The 22,904-nt window shown below is 38.0% G+C and overlaps 2 protein-coding genes across 14 annotated transcripts in view; one reads left to right on the top strand and one right to left on the bottom strand.

The window, feature by feature from the left end:
- The window catches only part of ankrd13b (ankyrin repeat domain 13B), a 302,851-nt gene extending 286,828 nt beyond the window's left edge, over nucleotides 1-16,023 (bottom strand). For all 3 annotated transcript variants that reach the window (XM_052035428.1, XM_052035431.1, XM_052035430.1), the window contains exon 1: nucleotides 15,847-16,023. In XM_052035428.1, the coding sequence (XP_051891388.1) occupies nucleotides 15,847-15,945 (99 nt within the window). In that variant the 5' untranslated portion in view covers nucleotides 15,946-16,023. The remainder of the gene's footprint in view (nucleotides 1-15,846) is intronic.
- Nucleotides 16,024-16,796: 773 nt separating this feature from the next.
- git1 (G protein-coupled receptor kinase interacting ArfGAP 1) overlaps nucleotides 16,797-22,904 on the top strand; it is a 161,690-nt gene continuing 155,582 nt past the window's right edge. For all 11 annotated transcript variants that reach the window (XM_052035342.1, XM_052035340.1, XM_052035343.1 and 8 more), the window contains exon 1: nucleotides 16,797-16,995. In XM_052035342.1, coding sequence (XP_051891302.1) covers nucleotides 16,944-16,995 — 52 coding nt within the window. In that variant the 5' untranslated portion in view covers nucleotides 16,797-16,943. The remainder of the gene's footprint in view (nucleotides 16,996-22,904) is intronic.

Raw genomic sequence — 22,904 nt, 5'->3', positions numbered from 1 at the left:
GTGCTATGTCATTAAAAACAAAGCAATTTAACAGAGGATGTCATCCTACAATCCCATCCCAACGGGAAAGAGTCCTTAGTATGGTATTGTTTCCACTGTACGCATCCTCTGAACAATCTCAGAAATCCAGTCTTTCTGGCAAAAATCTGAAAACAAATGAAAACACCCAGCACAAAATCAATCCAGGCCTAACTTACTGGCTCCTCTGCCTCCCCACAGTGATTACCCCATTGTGACTTTTATGTAGTAGGCATCCAATATGTTTAGTGGCAAGTGGGAAACTCTCTCACTCTATGGAGCCAGTTGAATCTTTGCACAAAATATTTGCAGTTCTGCTTTGGCCTACTTTTCAAGGCTTATCTGGCACTTCGGTAATAATCATTCTGCCCTTTCACGTGTCAGTCAGCACCATAGGGGAATACACATCAAGTCACTGGAGTGAAGGTGCTCCAAAACAACACCATGCAATGGTACTATTAGCATCAAGGCCATATGCAAGGGGAAAGGCCCTCCCAGTGATACACCAAAGAAGTAAAACTACATAACGTTATGGACACGTGCACAGGAGTTGCCTCTAGAACCAAGGATGCTGTTTCAATAGCTAGCAAATTTAAGTTCTTGTAGCTGCACTAGATACCAGGGCCTATTTCCAGCCATGACCACCATCTACCAGATATGACAGGTTCACCAACTTCTTTCCAAAGTACTGAGCCTTTCCTTGACTGTCAGTGGCTCCTAGTTAAAGCCAACTATCCTCCACGATGTGACCATTCCTCCTGAGTGCTCCTGGACAGTGAATAATCAAAAAACTACCGACACTGGAAATCTGAAACAAAAACTAAAAATGCTGGAAGCACTGAGCAGGTCAGGCAACATCAGTGGAAAGGGAAACCGTTAATGTTTCAGGTCCAAGATCTTTCATCAGAACCTGACCTGCTGTGCATTACCAACTTTTTTCTGGTTTTACTATTGTTGGTATGCAATCCTATGAGAACTGGCACAGCCAAGCCACAGGAACACACACATCAAAGCAGGAACTCTATCTGGTTATCTACAAGTACTGAGGCTGAATGCAGCACACCAATTACTATCCCAGTTGAGGTCCTCTAATTCAGCTTAGATCGTGTTCAGACAAAGGACTTTCTACTTTGTATGGTTTGCCTTCACATTATGATGCATATGCTATCAGAAGAATTCATGGAGTAGTTTAATAGAGAAATGTTACTGTTTCTCTCAACATTCTTCCATGACACATTATCTGTACTTATGCTGGTTCCATTCACAGAGAACACTGTCACTGGAGCTCCCAAATGCAGCATTGTACACAGAGAACATTGTATAAAATCAATGCCTTTTTAACTTATGAATGGCTCTGTCTGTGTAGACAGTGAACAAAGATCCTAGGAAGCTCCCTGTTTCTAAAGACCTGCCAATTCGCTCTTCTAGATTATTATCCTCACAGATCCATTCATCAGAATGTGCAAGTTTCTCTCCCATTACTTTTGCAACCAGTGTGAATCATATTTTAATATCATCACTGTGTAAAGAATCTCAACCCTGAAATTGAGTAGAAAAGAGCAAAGGAAAGGTAATTTAGTTCCAAATTTGGTCCCACTGCACCATTTTTGGATTAATGCATTTTAAGTTTAGGTGAAGCAGTGCTCCTTCTACCACTGTTGATGGATTACTCACAATTAAGCAATACGTATATGATTTTGTTTTCAACACAGTTTGAATTAATGAAGAACGTGCGTTCATGGACCTCGTTTATTTATTTGAAAAGCCTCCTATTCCAAGGGCTTATTAAATGCACATGAAACATGCTTTTACTAACTGTGAAAAGATGCCACACACAAGAGCACACAGCCACTGTGAAATTGTATGTGGAACTCTTCCTTAATAAAATCTCTTTCTGTTATATGACCCCATTTTAACCTTGGTCTAGAGCCACTGCATTGTAAATTTTTCCTCACATAATACAGAGCTCCACAGAATAGCTCATCATCCACAACAATCATGACTTGGCAGCAATGTAGGGTATAGATTCCAATTGGAAGGCTTCAAATCATTTTTTAAACCTTTTTATATACACATAAAAAAAATTGAAAACAACAGTCTTTGGAAGTGTGTTCAAGGCTGTAAGATACATTATGATTTAAGATATCAATAAGAAATATTAAAGCTTTGCTCCTGTGGTTTAAGAAATCCAAACTACTTGAGTGCCTTATAAGACTGTTGTGTATTGCTGATATTACATTGCATTCATTTTTGCTAAATAAAATAAAACCAGGTTGTTTATGTGTCATTTTTTGTTTGACAAGGCTGACTGATTCACATGGCAGGAAACATAACATCCTAGAGGTCTTGACAGAGTGGATCTGACAAAGTTGTTTCTTCTTGTGGGAGAATCTGAAACTAGGGGTCACTGATTTAAAATATACAGTTGCCCATTTAAGGCAGAGATAATGCATGATATTTTCTTGCAGAGAGTTGTGAGCCTTTGGAACTCCCTTCCTCAAATGAAGGTGGGAGCAGAAGTCTTTGAATATTTTTAATGCAGAGGTTAATATATCCTTGATAAGCAAAGGGGTGAAATGTTATCATGTGCACAAAATTGAGATTACAATCAGATTAGAGACATGATCTTAATTAAATGGTGCAGGAGACTCAAGGAGCCAAATGGCTCCTAATTCACATGTTCATATATTCATATTGCTCATGGGGAGCAAAGGCAATGGAATATCAGCTTCCTTATTTGACAACGATGAGGCATATCCATTAGGAATGTCACATAGGAATCTATAAGGTTTGCACTGAGATCATAACTGCAATACAAAATTAGTATAGAGTAATACTGCACAGAAACAGGCCCTTCAGCCCAACGCATCCATGCTAACCAAGTACAGTGGTATAGTAGACTTTCTCCCCTGAAACAAACCAGAAGTTACTTGGAAATCCAATGCTTTTTAAGATAAAGGTTTGCTGAATGAACAGTAAGTTGTTCTGGGTAAATGCATTTTAAAGATACTCAGAGTTTTTAAAGGTAGAATCTATTCCTTATGCTCTTCCTGAAAAGCTGTGATGTTGATAACTATAATCATATTATCCATAAAATCAGAGCAAGTTTGGGAATGAGACCTTAGTAACTTGCTCCAGAGTGTTACTTGGAGACCAGTTCCTGACCTTACATCGTGACAGAGATGTAATAAAATTGAATGGAAATCAAAAAAACAGCAGATGCTGGAAATCTGAAACAAAAACAGAAAATGCTGAAAACACTCAGCAGGTCAGGCAGCATCTGTGGAAAGAGAAACAGAGTAAAATTGAACAAATAATGTTTACAGATAGAAAAATACAACCAAAATTATGTCAGAGGATTTCAGGATGAGTCACATGCCTCACTAAATATTATTAACAATATATTGGTGTTGTATGAAGATTATTTGTTGTGCTGGAAGGAGAGGCTAAATATAGGATTATCTATTTGTAGCCTTTCATTTCTGTGCAGATGAGCATATTACTTGCATTTCTGATTTAGTTGAAGAATAGCTATAAGAAGGATATAAGAAATGGGAGCAATTATAGACCACACAATCCCTCGAGCCTGCTCCACCATTTTACAGTTATGGCTGTTCTTTTAACTCATATCCGCATTCTCTGTGACCCCCTCCCCCCACCCCCCGGATTCCAAAAATCTATTGATTTCTGCCAGGTAAACATAGATGAGCGAACCAGGGAGTCACAGAGAGAGAGGTCCCTGTGGAAATCAGGAAAGGGTGGGGAAGGGAAGATGTAACTGGTGGTGGGATGGCATTACAGCTGGAGGAATTGACGAAAAATTACATGTTGCATGTGGGGGCTAGAAGGGTGAAAAATAGGGACCAAGGGAAAACACCTCCATTCAGTCTGGTGGGAGGCAGGGAGAGAACAGAAGTGCAGGATATGGAGGCAATGCATGCGAGGGCTCCACAGGAGAGCTGAAGCCACATTTCCTGAAAAAGGAGGACATTTCAGATGCCCTGGAACAGAAAGCCTCATCTCAAGAACAGATGCGGTGGAGAAGGAGAAGCTGAGAGACAGGGTGGGAGGCAATGTAGTCTGGTTAGCTATGGGAGTCGGTGGGTTTATAGTAAATGTCAGCGGATAGAGCGATGGAGACAGAGAGATCCAGAAAGGGATGGGAGTTTTTAGCACTGTTGTGACTATGTCCATATGTCATGGCTGCTGTCTGAGCACCAGAATTTCCTGTGTCCCTGCCTTCAAGGTTGAGAAATCTGTTGATGACACATCTGGTGAAATATATGATGGTTTTCAAGAACTGCAGGTCACCAGAGCATGCATGGTAATTCCACGGCCAAGAACGAGGTCCAAAAATCAAGCTCAACTTTCTCTCCTGAATCAAATGGGGATTTTGAGACCTTAAACACCGGTAAACAGGAGACACTCAGCATAAGAAGCTTATTTTGAGTTGTCACCCCCACACTCATCAGTGCAAAGTAACAAACAGATGCTTGGAGATGCCTAACAATTGGTGCAATCTCATAGTTCTCCTTCCGATATTCCTCTTCCTCTTGCGAATATCTGAGTGCCAAAAAAATACCAAAGTGTACTAATCTCCTTGGAGATGCAATTAGCAGTAAACAGGTTAAACAGAAAGAAAGGGGAAAATAAAAATAATCTTCAAATCTTCAAAGGAATCAGATAGGATGTGAGCCAATAATTTAGTTGTCTCATTTCCAACATCTCTGCAATGGCCAGAATATCTACCCTGACACATAGGGTTTTCCAACTGATCATGTACAGCAATAGTAATCACAGCCAATTTTTCCCTTCACTTGAGCAATCCCAAGTTCACAATGTTAGCCAATTTCAGTGAAGACTTGATATGCGGTTTACAGTTGTTCTTACCCATCTTGTATGTAGATTCATCAAATCAGGAAGGGTTTCTACTCCTAATTAGTAATGTTGTTATCCTTAGTAGTAAAGCATGTGTTAGTGTTGAATGATTCAGCTATTTTTGATACTCATATTTAAATAAACTGTCAGCACTCAGTATCTAAGCTCACATATAAATAATGGATTAATTTTACTGAGGTCAGTTATATCAGTTCAAAGAATCAAATCGGGAGTTTCTGGTTTTCATAGTTTAGCTTTACATGGGCATTGAATTTATTGCTATCAACTTTGAGAGCCAAGGGGGTAGAGATTCACCCCAGGCCACATGCAGTAAAAACACATTATTGCAGCACATGCATTGAACCCCTGTTTGAAGTTTGGTTCCACAGAACCAAAATTTTGAACTATGATTCAACATGACCCAAATTTCTACTGCAAGACATTTTTGTCAACAAATTATTTCAATGCTTTCAATTCACACAAGACAGTTTATCAAAAAAGGTAAACTGTTATAAGCTTATGGATCAAGCATGAACATTCAAAGCTGGATCCTAAAATTAAAGAACCCTCATCTCTTAGGAGTGCTTTCTTAAAAATTCTTCTTAAGACAAAGATGATGCTGCCAAAATTTCATTTATTTACCCTAAGGGATAAGTATATTGTTCTATGTTTCTTTCTAGAATCTTGCAGTAAAACACTTGCAATTGCTGTATTAAAATTATGGCCATAATACAGTTTATCATCTGGGCATGACATCTGTTTATGACAAATCTAAACATAACCTCTTTTACTGTTTTATATATTTCATTTTAAATGGTCACTAAACAACCTGTTATCTATACAGTGACAAAGTGTTCTTTAATATCTCAAATATGAATCATCAAATTAATTTTGTAAACCTCCTACAGTACTGCTTATAAGCAGGCCAGTATCTAAAGTGTGGCTGCAAATATTTATGATAATTCCACTGCAGCCTTATTACGATGGAAATTTCCCAATACCAGAACAGCAAATGTACTGCTGCAATATACCACAAGCCAAAATATTGCTTTATTGAGTTTCAAAATTATAATTTTTCAAAGACAAGATAATTATAAAACTTGCTTGATTTGTGAATCTGTTTGGTTCTTTCTCCCCCAAACCATTTAACTCGAGTAATTTTAATTATGAGAATTATTTGGATACAAGCATGTTGATTAACCCTTAAGTGCCACATTTCCTTTAGTGACTGCAATGTTTTACTTCACTTGTGAGTGCAACCCAAATACCTGTGAGCGAATTATTTGATCTCATGTTACTTCTGCACAGTTGTGAAACCTATGCCTATTGGAATGGGCACAGGGCCAGGGTATTTTATCTGAATTCTGCTAGTATCAAGCACTCAGCTTAGGCACATCCAAGGGAGTAAGCTCATTTCCAAGCACATCTGTCTATGCAATGTTATTTACTGTGCTTGTTTTTCTTCACAATGATTCCCTGCAGAGCTCTTGTGGTTGTGATTTATTTTAAACATTGTCTCCCCCAAAGGCCTTGTGGCTGAAAGTACCACCATGTGTGGTACTGGGCCAGACAAAATAGGAAAGCCTTATGTAAGTGCTAATTAGCTGAGGGAAAAGGTAGAAATTCCCCTGCTCAACTGGGTGACTACTCCTGATTGATGTCCAATGACATAAGCTTAAAGATGTCCCCATAGATCAGGGGAAGGCTGGATTGAGTTTGACTCCAATGTTCCCTACTGAAAAGTATGTTACCTTCACTCACTCACTGGGTTTTCATGTGAGAAAAGTAATGCATGGATTTTAGTTACCATGGAATCAAACTCTGCCAAAAGGAGGCACCACTAGGAGAAGGAAAATATCTGTTAGAATGAGAAATCATCAGACATACTTTTGTGCCTTTATCTTACAAATGTTACTCAAAAGATGTATTTTTTGAGTAATTTGTCTATGTCCTAACCATAAGGCTGAATGTGCTTTCAGTAATCATTGAGAAAAAAATGTGAATAAGCTATGTGTGTCCTGTATCAACTGATTGCATTTCAGTCATGAGCATGATTTATGTGTTTATTTTAATATAACATTGATACCCTAAAGGTGGGTGACAGATTTCAATCAGGGCACCTTTCTCACTTTATCGTGTTATTTAACATTGTGCTAAAGAAAATTACTTCCATTATGCCTTTGCCATTTTCCCCATTTTTCCTCAGGCATTAGGAAAGAAAAACTCCTGAAGCTGGCCTTTGCTGGTTCAGATACTACATTTGAATACAAAAGTGTAACTTGAGCAAGTGAAGCAATCTTTTGGGATTTGAATGCAGAGACAGGTTTTTTTTTATATAATGGATTTCCCCCTTTGATATGATTTATGGCATTCTGGCTTTGCATGAGATTCTAATAACTATGGAGAATGATGAGCGGATAAGATTGATTGCAAGAAAATAACCTTGTTAAGTTTTCATATGGTGTCAAAATTCAATCTCAGGCAAAGATTCACCAATTTATTACAATCTGGGAGCTGAGATGAGATTATTTTTGTTGTAGTTATCACCTTCTGTTATCTTCAGGAAACAAATACAGGAGTTACAAATAAAACCATTGAATCTTCTGTGGCATTGCTCAAGAATAAAGAAAATTGAGCAGGCAAAGTATTAACCAGACAACCAGCCCTCCAGTTTGTATCAGAAGCAGTTCTGATGAAAGGTGCTCAACCTGTAATGTTAACTATGTTTTTTCCTCTCCCCATATATGTTGTCTAATCTGATATTTCTAGCATTTTCTATTTTATTTCAGATTTTCAGCATCTGTAGTTGTTCCATTTTCAATTATCAAGTATGTTACTCACTTACTATAGTGAGCCAGATAAATGTGTGATCATTGCATGCAGCAGTGATCTATAAATAAATAAATGCGTAACATGGTTATTATTGGTGTCAAGTTATTGTTGTAGTTTAATTGTAACTATAATAATAAACCAATTCCAATATTAAAATATGTATCACAATTATTCAGCTTTTTACAATTACATTTTGTAAATCATTTTTGCCATTCCAATCTTTTTTTCTCTTTTGCTGGTTTTCTTTTCACATGCAAGAGAGATCATGACGAGGAAAACACAGCAGACTGGGTGAGCCAATGGGTGGTAAGCACTGCAGATGTAGATCCATAGAAAGAGCAAGTTCAAGTCAAGCATGGGCTACGGCTATCAAAGGACAGCCAGAGATTGAAGACAGAAAATGTTGGAAACACTCAGCAGGTCAGACAGCATCTGTGTGAAAAAGCCAGCATTAACATTATTTGGAGTTATCTATCAAAGTGGAGTCTACAGCAATGGTCGTGATAGTGGCAGCAATGTCAAAACCCTAATTTTGGCAGAGAAGCTGTAAACATTGCCAATGGCTGCTTTGGAATTATACAGGTGTGTGGTGATGCAGGGCTGTAGCAGCTTGCATCTATCATAGAATGACTTAAGATGTCAGTGTTTGCAGGGTTTTCACAGTGAGACTTGAGTTATCACATAAACGGAACACCACCATGTAACATTCTGCACCTCTGGTGCTAATATCAACAGAAGACAAGCCTTATTCAATATCTAGAAGTGCTATTTTCTACCGGAGTCACTGGACAGCAATAAGAAGCAAGATCCTTGTATTAGATTTCTCATATTTTATTATGATACAGAAAGAGGCCAAATCAGCCCACTGAACAATGCTAATTCTCGGAAAAATCCTATCTATTCTTTTTCCTCACTTATGTCCACTTAGCTAATACCATCTCACATGCCTGTCAGCTCCTCTGATTCTCCAGCCAACCACCTAAATTAGCGATAATTTACAGTGCCAATTAACCTACCAATCAGAACATCTCTGGGATGTGAGAGAAAACTGGAGCACCACCCTTCCCCCCCATCCCTCCTCTCAATATTTCCCACCTCCCACACAGGCATCTCCCAGCCTCTCCTTCAACAAGAATTTACAATGTCTTCTCAATCCCAATATGAACTGAATTCTACTCATGTCGCTTTTCACCAAATTAAAGGAATGATGGGATTGCATTGGAAAGAGTGGAAAGAAGATTTACAAGGATGTTGCCTGGACTGGAAAGGCTGCCAGAAGTGGCTTCCTTCTGCATGGTAAATTTTCAAAGATGCTTTCCCATCCCTGTCCTTTGCAGAATTTTCCCTCTGCCCCTTCAACAAGATCCCTAGTTCGATCTCCCACTTCTCCACAGACCCACAGGGACCAGCTTACTTTTGTTTCTGCCTCTCCTCCAACAACAGAATATCTACATCTTTGTGAAAGAGTTGGACAAATTGCACAGAGTTTGACCCCAACAATACCTCAGTACTGAACCTGCTGGGGTTTACAGGATTACCAGAAGGTCATCTTACATGCAGGGAACCAGCAGCACCATACTCTGCTCTAGTCAAATGTAAGGGGTCTACCTTCCCCTTCTCATTGGATATACCAGAGGATCGACATGCCCATCCAATGCACCTTTTGGTCACTTGTTTAACAGAGCCAATTACAGCATTTCTGAACATTTTTCCCAACCCCTGTTACCTGAATGGCTTCACTGGCCCTGATTTTCTTGGTTGGACCCACTTCTGTCCTTCTGGTAGTGAGTACTCTCCATCTCATTCGGTACTCTGGCCTCTATTCTCATATCATATTTCCCTATGATATAGAAGGAGGGCATTTTGGCCCATCAAGGCTATCCTGGCTTACAGAGCAATTCTGTTCCCTACTAATTTATTCTAGAACCTAGTTCCCTCAGGTTCCATTCAACTCCCCCCAGATTCCACTGCTCCTCAATACTCTAGGGTTATTTACAATGGCCAATTAACCAACCATTGCACACATCTTTGGGATGTGGGAACAAACCAGAGCACCTGGAAGAAATCCAAGTGGTCATAGGGAGAATATGCAAATTCCACACCATCAGTACTGGAGACCAGAGTTGAATTTGGGTCACTGTAATTTCAAGGCACCAACTCAATTAGCTGTGCCACTGTGCCATCCCATGACTGAGGGCAAACCTCTAGAATCTCATCTACATAACCATCCTCTGTGCATGAGACGAAATTTTGATAGTTCAACTTAGGAAGGACAACACCAAACCCATTGAGCTTCTTCGTCCATTATGGAATCACACAGCAAAGAGGGAACCCATTAAGCCTATGAAAGAGCTCTTGTATTTGTTCTATCTGGTCTTTCCTTATAGCCTTGCAATCTATTTTTCTTTCCAGGTATATAACTATTACACACAATAAAGAGAAAAGACAATCATAAAAACCTTCCCTATTTGCAACTCTCTAGTCCAGAGGCCAATTGTGTTTACTGTACTATTGCATCATCTAAAGTCAATGAAGATAGAAAACTGAAAAAGAATTGCTCATCTGAAAAGTTCCACGGTTCATCATTAGATGTATTTAATGTTAATCCAATAGTGGTTGTGTCTACAATAATGGGTGCAGCAACAGATTCAACAGTATGTTATACCATAAAAAGCTCAGTAGGTTACTGTGTAAAAGAGTGAGAGAATTATTAATTGTGGATCCACATATGAATGACAGAACATTCCTATGGACTTAACCTATTTCCATCAAGAAGAATTGAAATGTAAATATTTTATAAAATATCTTGTAAATTGGGAAGTATTATAACTTTGAATTTTTAATGAACCCTTTTTCACTCAGTAGATTCAGAACAGGTCCTATCATGGTACATTATCTCAGCTGAGTTAGAACCCATATTTGCAACTAATTTGTAATAATCCAGTAACAGGATTTGTCTTGAGTACATTCTTCCTTCAGATAAATAGATAATACCACAAAATAAGGATTCCTTTCAACTAAAACTATTGTTTACTATTAATTTAAACAAAACAATCTATTCAGTTATTGTTGAATATGTTATTGAAATGTAATTGTGCTTTTTAATAACAAGAAGACATGTAGTGTCTTTTCTATTCGTAAAACTAGTTATAACAGGTAAGATTAATACTCTAGCTTTCATCATTTTTTACAATCTTTACAACTGTAAGTTGTACATAATGTATGTCTCCTGTTATGGAGTATTTCATCTAGCTAAGTGCGATATTTAGAAAAACTGTTGAATGCTTCTACGTTGTTTTTATTCTCTGAATATTGTTAAACCAAACTTAAACAATTTTCAGAAATATAACTATTACAAAACAGACAAATCCTATAAAAATGTTAATGCACATTTTCATGAAACTCAAATAAATTTACATACAATCCAACAGAAAACACACTTATGTCTCCAAACCTACCGCATCTATCTCATATATCAGGTCATGCATGTTTAAAAGCTAACTTTAACGAAGAGCTCTGAAATAGTTTACTCTGGATTAAAGAACTTCTGTTTACATCCAATGTTATACTTAAGTAATTTAACTTTGCAATTTAAGTCTAGGGTTAAAACCCACTTCTGTTTATTTAATCACTGAATTGAAAACATTTGATCTTTTAAACAAGTAAAGCTCTCTCTTCCTTCAGTATGTGTAATCACTACTTGTGATGGCAAGTAGAAAGGAAAGGCTGCAGGGCAACCACTTCAAACACAGTGAACTATTTGCAATACCAGAATAATCCAGAGGTGTGAAAATGAGAAGATATAGAAATAGATATGGAATTTTATAACAATTATTGCAATATAATGTTTATGTAGAATGCAGTCAAAAGATAATTAAACTTGCCCATAAAATTTGTTACTTTGTTTATTTATCCACTGCCCTTTCTGATACCCAAGCAGTATTTGTTTGCAAACATTCTTGTGAGAATAAAATCTCAACAACATGATACGAATGCTTTAACTGAATTCAACAATATAAATCACAATTTTTGCATTAGTGCCCAATATATTTAGAGTCAAGGGAAGAATTCTCATTTTAAATTGTTTGTAATCCACTACTCAGCTCCAGATCTCTTTGTGGTTTTGGTCCATCATAGGAAAAAAGAACTGAATAGCAGACAGGAGATGAGTGATTGATATCAATGCAGCATATGACCAAATGTGACATCAAAGAGCCCTGGTAAAATGAATGTCGATGGCAATCAAAAGGAAAGTTCTCTCCTGCACAAAGAGAGGGTGTTTAAGGCATTGGGAGCTAATCACCTAACCCAGGACATTGCTGCAGGAGTTCCTCAGAGCACCTTCAGCTGGATTGTTAATGATATTCAGTCCATCAAAAGGTCAGAAGCAGAAATATTCCCTGATGACTGAACAATCCTCAGTTCCATTTAGAACTTTTCAGGTAAGAACTTGTCAACATCCAGAAATGGGCTGATAAGAGACAAGTAATATTGTAGCCCCACAAACACCAGGCAATGACCATTTCCAACAAAAGAAAGAAGTCTCACCAGATCCCATGTCAATCAATGGCATTATATGACCAAATCTACCACCACCATCATCCTGAAGGTTTCCATGATTTCTCTACCTAACAAAACAGGGGATTGCCTTCACAACATGGATTGCAGAGATTCAAGAAGGCAGCTGGACATCACATTCTTGAGGACAATTAGGGATGGGCAATAATTACTGGGTTTGTCAGCAATGCCCAAATCTTGTGAATGAATTATCTATTCTAATAAATATATTTATTCATTTATGATAATAAAATTATTCTGTGCATCAGTTCCTTGAAATAAAGGTGTAGTTAAGTAAACATTGCATTGCACTAAATTGTAGCAAAGAGCTAAAAAAGAAACAAATTAAAACCAATATTTTTTTCCCCATGTATTAGGATAGATTTGCACCAAATTCAAATGGTGGGAGCACTAATATAAAAAAAATGAATTGGAACTCAGTCTCAATCCAATCAAAACAAAAACAAAAGAACAAAATAATTCTGGGAAAAAAACATTCCTTGCAAATGTTCCCTCAGCTGGATTTAACTGTTTGAAATTTACACAAGTAACAAAGTATATCTTTCAGTACTACCAACAACACAGAATATCATTTTTTTTCAAATGTTATTACATTTTGAAGGGATTCTCAAAGTTATGTAATTTGAAACAATCAATTTCTAATTTTCTTTGATTATAAATATGTGGTCATTTATACAGGAATACACGATTCTGCATCGTGTAATAATGATGTTTATTAAACTTGCAGGTACATTGTTTCAATGCCTGCAGTGTCACCAGTACCAGCGTGGTTCTAACCTACTCCTTCAATATGAACTCCATATATTCAGTGCTATTTATTCGCGCCCTCTTCTATTTTCTTCTTTATATGAGGTTTTCTTTGCTGCCGCTAGTTTAATCGGTCACACATTTCGGGCTATCTCGACTGCTGAAACCTATTGCTGTGCTTATGGTCGTTCAAAGAGATTAAAGGCAAAAGCAAAGTTTGCGCCATGTCTTACCGATGAAAGGGAACTTACTTTAAATTAGGGCTAATATGAATCATGTTTTAAAATTATCCATGGAACGTGACGTGTTATAGCAATTAATTTTACAATACATCTTCTATTACATTTGCCCTGAAGAATGATTCTCTAACAGTCCTCTTTTGGGGTAAAATAAAACCCTACAGCATTTCGAGTAGATCTACACAGGAACATCCACCGGCCAACCCTTGATATACAGTCCTGTCTACGCCAGCTGCGCTGAATTACTGATGCCACCACCATCCGAAACTCTGCTGTCACCAGATTAATTGAAAGCTTAATGCATCAAATTCCTAGTACGCTATCCGTCCAAATAAGCTCCCAATAATTGACTGCAATATTCTAGGGATTCTGTCTTCTCGGAATTCACAGAACCCTCGAAGCATTTGTCTTTTTCCGGATTCGAAGCAAAGACACATTCATCGATGGTTATGTAAGCCCCTATTCTACGATCTATAGAGAGATCTTACAAAGGTGAATTGCTCCGTTTGCTGCATTTCCGGCTTATAGTTATGCTTATTTATTTATAATTTCGTATGTCAGGTGCGCATCGTGGAGGGAGCCCATCCCCCACCCCCCAAAAAACTCTCACTGTTCTGTAAAACGGTACGGTGCCATGATATCATAAGCAGCCCTCAAACTTGCACCTTGCTCGACAGTTGCTAATGTATTTGGTGCAAACTGAAACAATATGAGTGCAAAGAATGCGCTTGGAAGAACATCGCAGGTACACCACATTGTGCTTCATGTAGGCTCGGCGAGTTGTGGATTGGGATGTTTTTTTTCTTTGAAGGGGTTGGTCGGGGGTGGGAGCGCATGCTTGGAAATGCCGAGGCCATGCCTGGCAGATCCAATAACATCAAATTATTACCGTGCCCAAGGGAAAAGTGAGGCGTCAAAGTTATGGGCAAAACCGACAGTCCGGGATGTTTAACGTTAGAGCAGCTGTCCAGTTTCCATAGTCAAGAAGACTGTTGATTTTCAACAGTTGCTACATTTCAGCTTAATAAGCGAGAAAGTAAACACCTTGAAAATAATCCGCCTCTAGTTTCGTCTGTGCCTCCTGTTTTATGCCATTTCTAGTTTTTCGTATGGTCCATATGGCTTATTCCATAATATTAACTGACGACAAACTTAATCGATCTACTTTGATGTATTTATTTTGATCAAAATTACTTTAAGCAATCAGTTCATTTAAATCTAAACAATTAGCAGCTAGCTAGCATTTATCCTATATCTGCCTCCAGTCGTGTTAGCATGTTGGAGGGATAAATCTTGCTCCAAGATCTGATTTGTATTCCTGCACGCTCGATCAGGAATAACATCTGTCAAAAGCTGCTTAATGCAGCTTTCCTAATTATCAGTGGAAATGGTAGTAAAAGAGAACGATATTGATGCGTTTGATTTAATACATTCCCCCGATTTTCATTTTACTCCCAAGACCTCATTGCAACCAATTTACGCAGTTTCAGTGTGAGCTTTGATTGATAGCGGCCATGCGCGGTTGGCAAGAGATGTTACAGTTCGATAGTACAGTGGTTGCGCCTGCGCGCTGTAATGTGCATCGAGCTCTTTAAACCGTGCAGCTCTGGAACCGCAGCAGCTACAGAGACGGCGGTCCCCCTTTTTATTGTGGTTATTATATCAAGTGTCCATTGGAGCCACTGTATATCACGGAAACGATGCCAAAACGACAACCAGATGCCAAAGATTTCAAACGTTCATCAAAATTTGCCAACGTTTTCGTTTCCACCCAAAGGTTACAAACATTAAATATTATGATAAGAAACGCTAATAGTTTCTGCTTCTGAATAGTTTAAAAATAAATTTTAAACTCTAACCTTTGCAAGGGATATTGTATTTTAAATATTTGTGGTTTATTTTAATTTAGTTGCACTTTGTTGAAAGCTACTGTTGTTTTACTTCCACAGAACACAATTTAGCAAAACAACATTTTTGTTTCAGAATCAAACTATAACAACTTGTTCCCTTGGGGAAATTTCCAAAATTTTAAATATCTCGTGATTTTAATTATGGGGAATGAAACGTGTAACATAGTAAACGAGAATATTTCAGAGCAGTTGATATAATTATTTTAACACTACACAACACAGATATGGTTACTAGGAATGTCTCTTTCCATACAATATTGTAAGTGGAGAATTATTGCCATATATTTCGTTTCTAAGTAGTCTGAGAAATTTCAGGTAAAAGATGAAATATACAATGGAATCGTCGCGATCGCGTTTTTTTTTATTGAAAGAAAAATATTGAGACAAAGCCTAACCCAACGAAAGAATCAGTTCATTATACGGCACTAGCACAATTCTATGAAGCTAATGCACGAAAACAGACATTGTCACAATTCGAATTCCTGACAATTTTAACGTTGAAAGGACATGCAATCTCCAATCGTTATTCTAAGTGACAGAATTTAATTTTCCGATCCATAATTTCACAGCGACTTAGTGAATGCTACTGTATTTAGACAATTGTACTTGCAATGCACCACCCCAAACACACACACATCACCCACCTGCTTGGTGCTAAGTTCCTTTTCCAGCTCCTTGTATTTGTTATACCAAACCAAATAATGCAACGGATATCTTTCTGCCACCCTTCTCGTAGAAATCATTCTGATATCATTCTTCTTTTCCAAATATCATACAAACTACCTTTGCAGTAGACAGTCAAACCCCTGGCAACAGGCACCAATCCCTATATTGCTCGACTACTGAACATCAGACGATAGGAAGCGCTGTAATTCTTGCTTTCACTGTGCTAGAAAGAGGAAGTGGGAGAAAAATCGAAGGATAAGGAATTACCAAGTCTCTATGGGGGAAGTGTACGTATTGAAAAAAGTGTATAGAGCGTAAAGCATTGACAATATAGACGGAATCATCTAATATAAACATTTAGAATTAAATATTATATTTTGTGTATTTAGTGTGAATATTTTAACAGTGAGAGATGCAATGTTCATGCATTTTATATTGAGGTCAACCCTGTTACCTAAAATATTGGAGATGCACGGTCGTAAAACCTCCTGGGAGCTGTAGTTCATTCGATATGATTGGAATTATTGATGCAAATTTGCATTTAAAATAAGCTATAGCTTCTAAATCAACTCCTTGAGAATAATTATAATATTTAAAAATATTGGCATTGATCTCAATGAGCTGCAGTTTGCATAATGACATCACCTTTACACCAGCTTTCCTCGCAGAACTACAAATCCCACAGTAGCTGTCAGCACCCACCCCTCAACCAAACTGGGCGGATCAACAAGCGCCGTCAACCAAACTTGCAGGTGGTACACAGGATGGCGCTGGTTGGTGAGCGGTGACGTTATTTCCAATGGTCCGCCTGTTCATTGGTGAGTGGCGCCGTCCATCAACCTGACGCGCGTGGGAATTCCACCAGCAGGTTGGGCTGCGCGGCTGGTGTCGTCATTTCCTTGCTGCTCCGGGGATGGGGGCGGTCGAGAGGAATCTGCGGTTTTCTCACAACTTGCCTCGGACCGGATGCGTCTGCATTAAACAGGCCGGCCCTGGGAGACTGGAAGCTTCGCGGTGTCGGGGTCAGCGCTGGAGATAAATAAACACGGGGGCACTCGCAGAGAAATAAAAAAAAATGTCCCGAAAGCTGCGGCCCAACGAGGTGTGCGCGGACTGCAGCGCCTCAGGTACGTGACTGGGTGTAAGGAGGGGGGGAGAGAGGGAGGTGGTCGGAGATGGGAGCGGGAGCAGGCGCCCCCTCCCCCCCCCCCCCAACCTCTGCCGGCAGAGCTCGTACGCGACCAGCCGGGGTTTCTTTTGGGCCTGTCAGTTCAGACCTCGCCACAGCGGTCGCTGAGCCACTCGCAGTGGGAAGTGACCTGGAATTGAAGCAATTTAAATGTGGGGAACATTGTCTTATTTTGCCAGCGGTTTTATCTTTAAAGAGTGTCAGTGACTGGACTGTGAAGTCTGTTGGAAAGCATCAACTTAACCATTTGTCCAGTGGCCGAGCCGTAATGAAATCGGTGTATTATTCTATTAGATTAACCCAACAATAATAAAACCGTGATTGTGATTCTTGCTCTTGTATACAAGGACTTCGACCCTGATGTGTTGTCCACAGCGAGCTGTGTTTATAATTATTTTATTGATATCAAATTCATAGATTTATACTGTTGAGTCTCTGCATTTTATTAACAAAAAACTATCGACCGTGTTAGTTGTTTTGTTTGAGGTGGAGTTACGTTAAATGTTTGTAATGGTTTATTTTGCAGTCTTCATTAGATTACGGTTACAGCCGAGGCACAAGTGCGAGTTGGTCATTTCAGCTGCGTTGTAGTTTAAGTGTGATTTAGAGTTATGAAATCTGTTGTAGACGTTTTATTTTAAGATGTAAGGTTGTTGTAATTACGCGATTCTACTTTAATTTCGATTGAAATTTGCTGTTGCAAGCTTGGACAACGTTATGTACTTGCCAGAAAAATGTACTGTTAGCCTTATGCTTTAATTTGACATTCTCAACTACTTTTGCTTTCTTAAAAATCACATTGCTATATTTTGACACGTAAAGCTATTTTCTGGATATTTTTCAAATCTGAAGTTTGTGGTTACAGTCCATACCCACATTTCATAAGATCACCCCTGTATTTGAATCCCTCATCGCTCATTCAATGTCAAATGAGGGAATGAAGTGTTGTAAACATATTGCAAATGTTCACGTTCATGGTGTATCTGAAACAATTGATTCGGAGCGTGAAGGGTGGGATTGTGCAGCTGAAACTCCTGTGGAAGTTGTAAAATGGAAGAGTTGCTGGTTGTACTTTTGATATTCATTTGCAGGATTGCTGACAAACAACTGTCAAAAGAAAGATGGATGTCATAGAAATATTTCATTTTTCTTTTATTTTTCCTCTTTAACAAAAGCCATTTGGTCCATTAAATTTTGCTGAATATTAGGGCATTCTTATCAGTCCGATTTTCCCCCGCTTATTTCCCTGTTCCCCTTTCTCTCTCTCATACCTGTCAATACTCCTTGTTCTCTTGCCACCCACTTATATTAAGGGTAACTTATAGGAGCCAATTAACTTACCAGCCATCACAAATTTGGGATGTGGGAGGAAAATAGTGCAAAAAGAAGAAATGGTGATGAACCCCTGAATGTTACCTCATTATTCCTCCTTTTTGCACTATTTATTTATTTTTTGTCTTTGCACTGTATTGCTGCCACAAAATATATTTAAAAAAACATGTCAATTAAGTCTGATAATGAATTTGATTCTGATGAAACTGAAAAACCTGGGGGAAACTCGTGATTACAGGGAGTACATGCAAACTCCACACAGACGATGCCAGAGATCTGGATTGAATCTGTGTCAGAGGAGCTGCAGGACAGCAGCTCTACTTGATGCATCATTCTGCTACCCAATTAGTAAACTTTTTAATCATATTTGCAGTCACTGGCAGTAAATGTTGTGTCACATTAACTAATAATGCACAAAATGTTTTGTAAGTGTATTTTTTAAATTGTTAAAATTAAATTATTTATCATTCCCAAAGTTTGTCTCTTCTATTACCAAATTTAAGAAAGTGCGTATTTATGTAGTTTGGAATAGGGTAATATCCTATATGGTTTGGAAATGTTCCATTTTGCATGTTCTTAATTGAATATTAATATGTCTGGTTAGGGATACATCATATTTTAGATGCTGGGTAAGAAATGTTTAGATTGATTTTAAATTGCTGAATGAAATCATTGTCCAACTGCAATCAACATGCTTTATTAGTTTTGGCCCAGCTGGACAAATTGTGGTTTAATTTGGATGGAAGTGAGACCCTTTTCAAGAAACCCCCAAAATGCAATTGATAGTGCTACAGCTGTCAAACAAATGAATCTGTCAACATTTTGAACAAATTATCAAATGTTTGCCTATCTGTTTCTATAGAATGAAAATCATTGTCTCCTCCAACAGAGGAGAAAAATTAGAGTACTCCAGGCCATATGCAGATGTCTAGAGAAAGATGTACACAGTCTCATTAGATGCTGAGTTAGAATGTGGTCAACCGTTGCTGTTATTGAGTAGATAATCAAAATCTTTTTCCCATGGTAGGGGGTATCAAAAACAAGAGGCATAGGTTTAAGGTGAGAAGAAGGAGTTTTAGGGGATTTGAGAGGAAAGTTTACCGCCAGAGGAAGTGATGGAGTCAGAGACAATCAATATGTTCAGAGACATTTAGACAGGCACTTGAATAGGCAAGGCACAGGAACATACAAACCTAATGTGGGCAAATGGGATTAGTGTAGATGGGTAAAAGATCATCATGGACATGCTGGCCGAAGATCCTGTTTCTGTGCCATACAACTCTGACTGTGATGTTTGCAATAGAGGCTGAGGTGAAATATGCAAGCAATTTGTATTATCTGTAGGTACTTGAGTTTGTTTCTAAGGATCACTGAAGTTTGAATGTATGACAGTTACCCTTAGAACAATTGATTTGTTAATTATTTTTCTTTTTGTTATATAATTCGGGATTGGTCCAGTGAAGCATCAGATTGGCAAAAGCAAATAGTAATTGGTTGCAGTTATGGAACTAAAATAAAATCCAAACTTCAGGAAAATAATGACATCCAAATTCAGAAATGTCCAAGAAATTGATCTATTAATTTACTGTTTAAACTCGCTGCTGACTTCCATTCCGTAAAGTATTCTAGTCATTGAATGGAAAGCATAAACTACTTGGCTCATTGAATTTGTCCTTATTTTTCCCATTCTCCTGTTTACTCCATACCTTTTAATATTTTCTATCAAAAAATTAGTTTGTTAACAAGACTTATAAACTGTGTTTAAATGATGGTTTGTGATGCAGAATTCTCTATTGTATCTAGAGTCATTATCTATTCCAAGTGCGTATTTTTCATAATACTCGTATGGTGTGTGACATTGATTAGGAAGGCATTATATACTCATCTGATCATGTCATCATTCACTTCCCATTGGAATATTGATACATTAGGTGGTTGGAAGCAATTCAAAGTCTAGCAAAGGTCCATATTATGGCCAAAGAAAGGGGAAAGGTGGGGATTTCAGCCTCAATGGCTTATTTATTGAAGTAGGATGAATCTGCAAACAATTTTGAACTAAGCTGTGCTAAAGGATTCATATGGGCAAACAGCAACTAGACGTCTTTTGCCAAGAATTCCTTCACACATCATTTAGAAAATGGACTGAAATATTGGAGAGAGCAGTGGGAGGATTCAATTTAGGAGGTATAATTGACCATCATGACTGAGTGGATTATAGAGTCATTGTGAATAAATTAAAACTTACGGAGAGACTTGCTTTTAAATTTAAAAAATGTGGGCTTGTCCGTCTAGGTGGGTCACTGGACCACTTCAGGAGGAGTTAAGTGTGATCATGTTGATGTGGATTTGGAGTCAGAAATAGACTAGATCAGCTACGGGTGACTATTCTGCTTTAAGGAAAACTCATAGATGAATACCGTGCAGGAGGATGCCAGTCAGCTCTGAAGTTTGTGCTGACTCTGTCATAGAGCAACCCAGATAGCAGTACTGCTCTGCTCTTTCATTTTTATCCACGTAAATTTGCTTTTTCTCCTGGTATTTAACTAATTTTGTTTTGGATGCCATTATTGAATCTATGTTCACAGCCCTATCAGACTATGTATTATAATCCTTACCACTCATTGCATTTTATATATATAAAAAAGGATTAATTAACTCATGATGTTGCTGGTTCATTTGCCAACCACATTTCCATAAAACAGTCGTGAGCTGGAATGTTGGGTGTTTTCGTTTCTGGCCATGAACATAAATGTCTCAACATTTCTTTGGCTGACATTGGATAACTGCACATGGAGCATTTAGATGGCTTTTGAGAACTTTTTAAAAGCCTATTTTTCCATGCAGTGGATGTATACTTAAATATATTGGCAAAGTTGGAAAAGACATTCAAAATGTTGAGCATTTTACCAGCTGTGCATTTGAAAATGCTCAAGTTTCTTTCATCAATATCAAATCATTTTGTAATATCAATTTACAGCAAAGGTTTTTGGAAAAGTTTTCTACTTTTTGTATTTTTGGAGCAAAGTTTAAAAGTTTACACAATCTGGTCTTTGAATTGGTCAGTTAATAATCTGATTTGACACATTAATGGTGGCACAGTAGCATAGTGGTTAGCGTAACGCTATTACAGTGCCATCTACCTGGGTTCAATCCCTGCTGCTGCCTGCAAGGAGTTTGTACGTTCTCCCTGTATCTGCGTGGGTTTCCTCCGGGTACTCTGGTTTCCTCCCACATTCCAAAGACGTACAGGTTAGGAGCTGTGGGCATGCTATGTTGGCACTGGAAGAGTCGCGACACTTGCGGGCTGCCCCCAGCACATTCTCAGCAATGCAAAAAGACGTTTTTCACTGTGTGTTTTGATGTACATGTGACAAATAAATATCTTGTCAGCATGCTAAATAAGATCTAATTTTACAAAGGTATCTCTTGAAGTTCAAATGAATTTGTATTGTCTGCATTTTTATTAAAGTTCACTTTTATTGTGTTGGAATGATTATAGCCATTGTACCTGCCCTTGGGTAGCAGCCCCTCATCTTGCTCCATGTTTTTGAAATGTGCATGAAGTATTCCATTTGAGAAAACTGAGTTAGTTTTAAGTATTTTTTTTGGCCTTTCCACTGCAGGATAAATGATCTTGCTGCTCCTGAAATAACAGCACAATTTAAAAAAAAATGTGGTTAGGTTCTGTATCTCCCTGTATGTCATCCAAGCCAATGGAATGGGAAGGCAACTTTAATTCTGTAACTCTAAATAGACACAAGGAGTTGTACAGTTCTAAAACCATTCTGGTCTTCCCACTTAACCATTGAGGCTTCTTTCACTCCTTTTGTTATTGCTTTGTTTTCCCAAATTTAGAAAGAAGTAATTGTGTTCACTCATGAAGTAATTTGTTTTGTTTTTCATTGCTAAGCCAGCTGAATATTTTTGTAACTTGGTCATCATTTGAATACATGTGGAAAATGTCCTTTATTCTAATCTGACTGATCTGGTGTCTTAAAAGCATGTGATATGGGTTGTGAGAATACCTTGAAACTTATTTTTTGTAGGAGCAGAAGTAAAATATATGACCCACTTTGCAGTATCTGTGCTGCTCTGTCTATATTAGTTGAACTGTTATTGGTCATGTGCTTTGTCTGTAAATTTGTAATACAGTGTCTGAGTACTGGCAAGTAGTATTTTAACTGTTAACACACATTTCCATGTGATTCACCACTTGATAGTACACCGTCAGATGAAGAAATTTTGAATTTTTACTTGTTTGAGCATTTTGATCTGATTTTTTTTGGACTGATGGAACTTCAGAACAAATTTCAATTATGTAAATTTGGGTATCAAATTTTGCTCCCACAAGTTGCATGCCCTAAAAATTAGCTATTTTCCTTCAGTAAGGATTCTTCTATCTTACTCCTTTATTTTTGTATTGCCTTATAAGCAATAGAAAAGTTAAGATGTACCATCCTTGTCATTCTCTGCTTCATATCTTTGCACACCTTAACTGGTAGCTTGTGTTGTGCT

This window comes from Pristis pectinata, chromosome 21, assembly GCF_009764475.1.
Source record: "Pristis pectinata isolate sPriPec2 chromosome 21, sPriPec2.1.pri, whole genome shotgun sequence".
Taxonomy (NCBI): domain Eukaryota; kingdom Metazoa; phylum Chordata; class Chondrichthyes; order Rhinopristiformes; family Pristidae; genus Pristis; species Pristis pectinata.
This window is presented reverse-complemented; position numbering and strand designations above follow the sequence as displayed.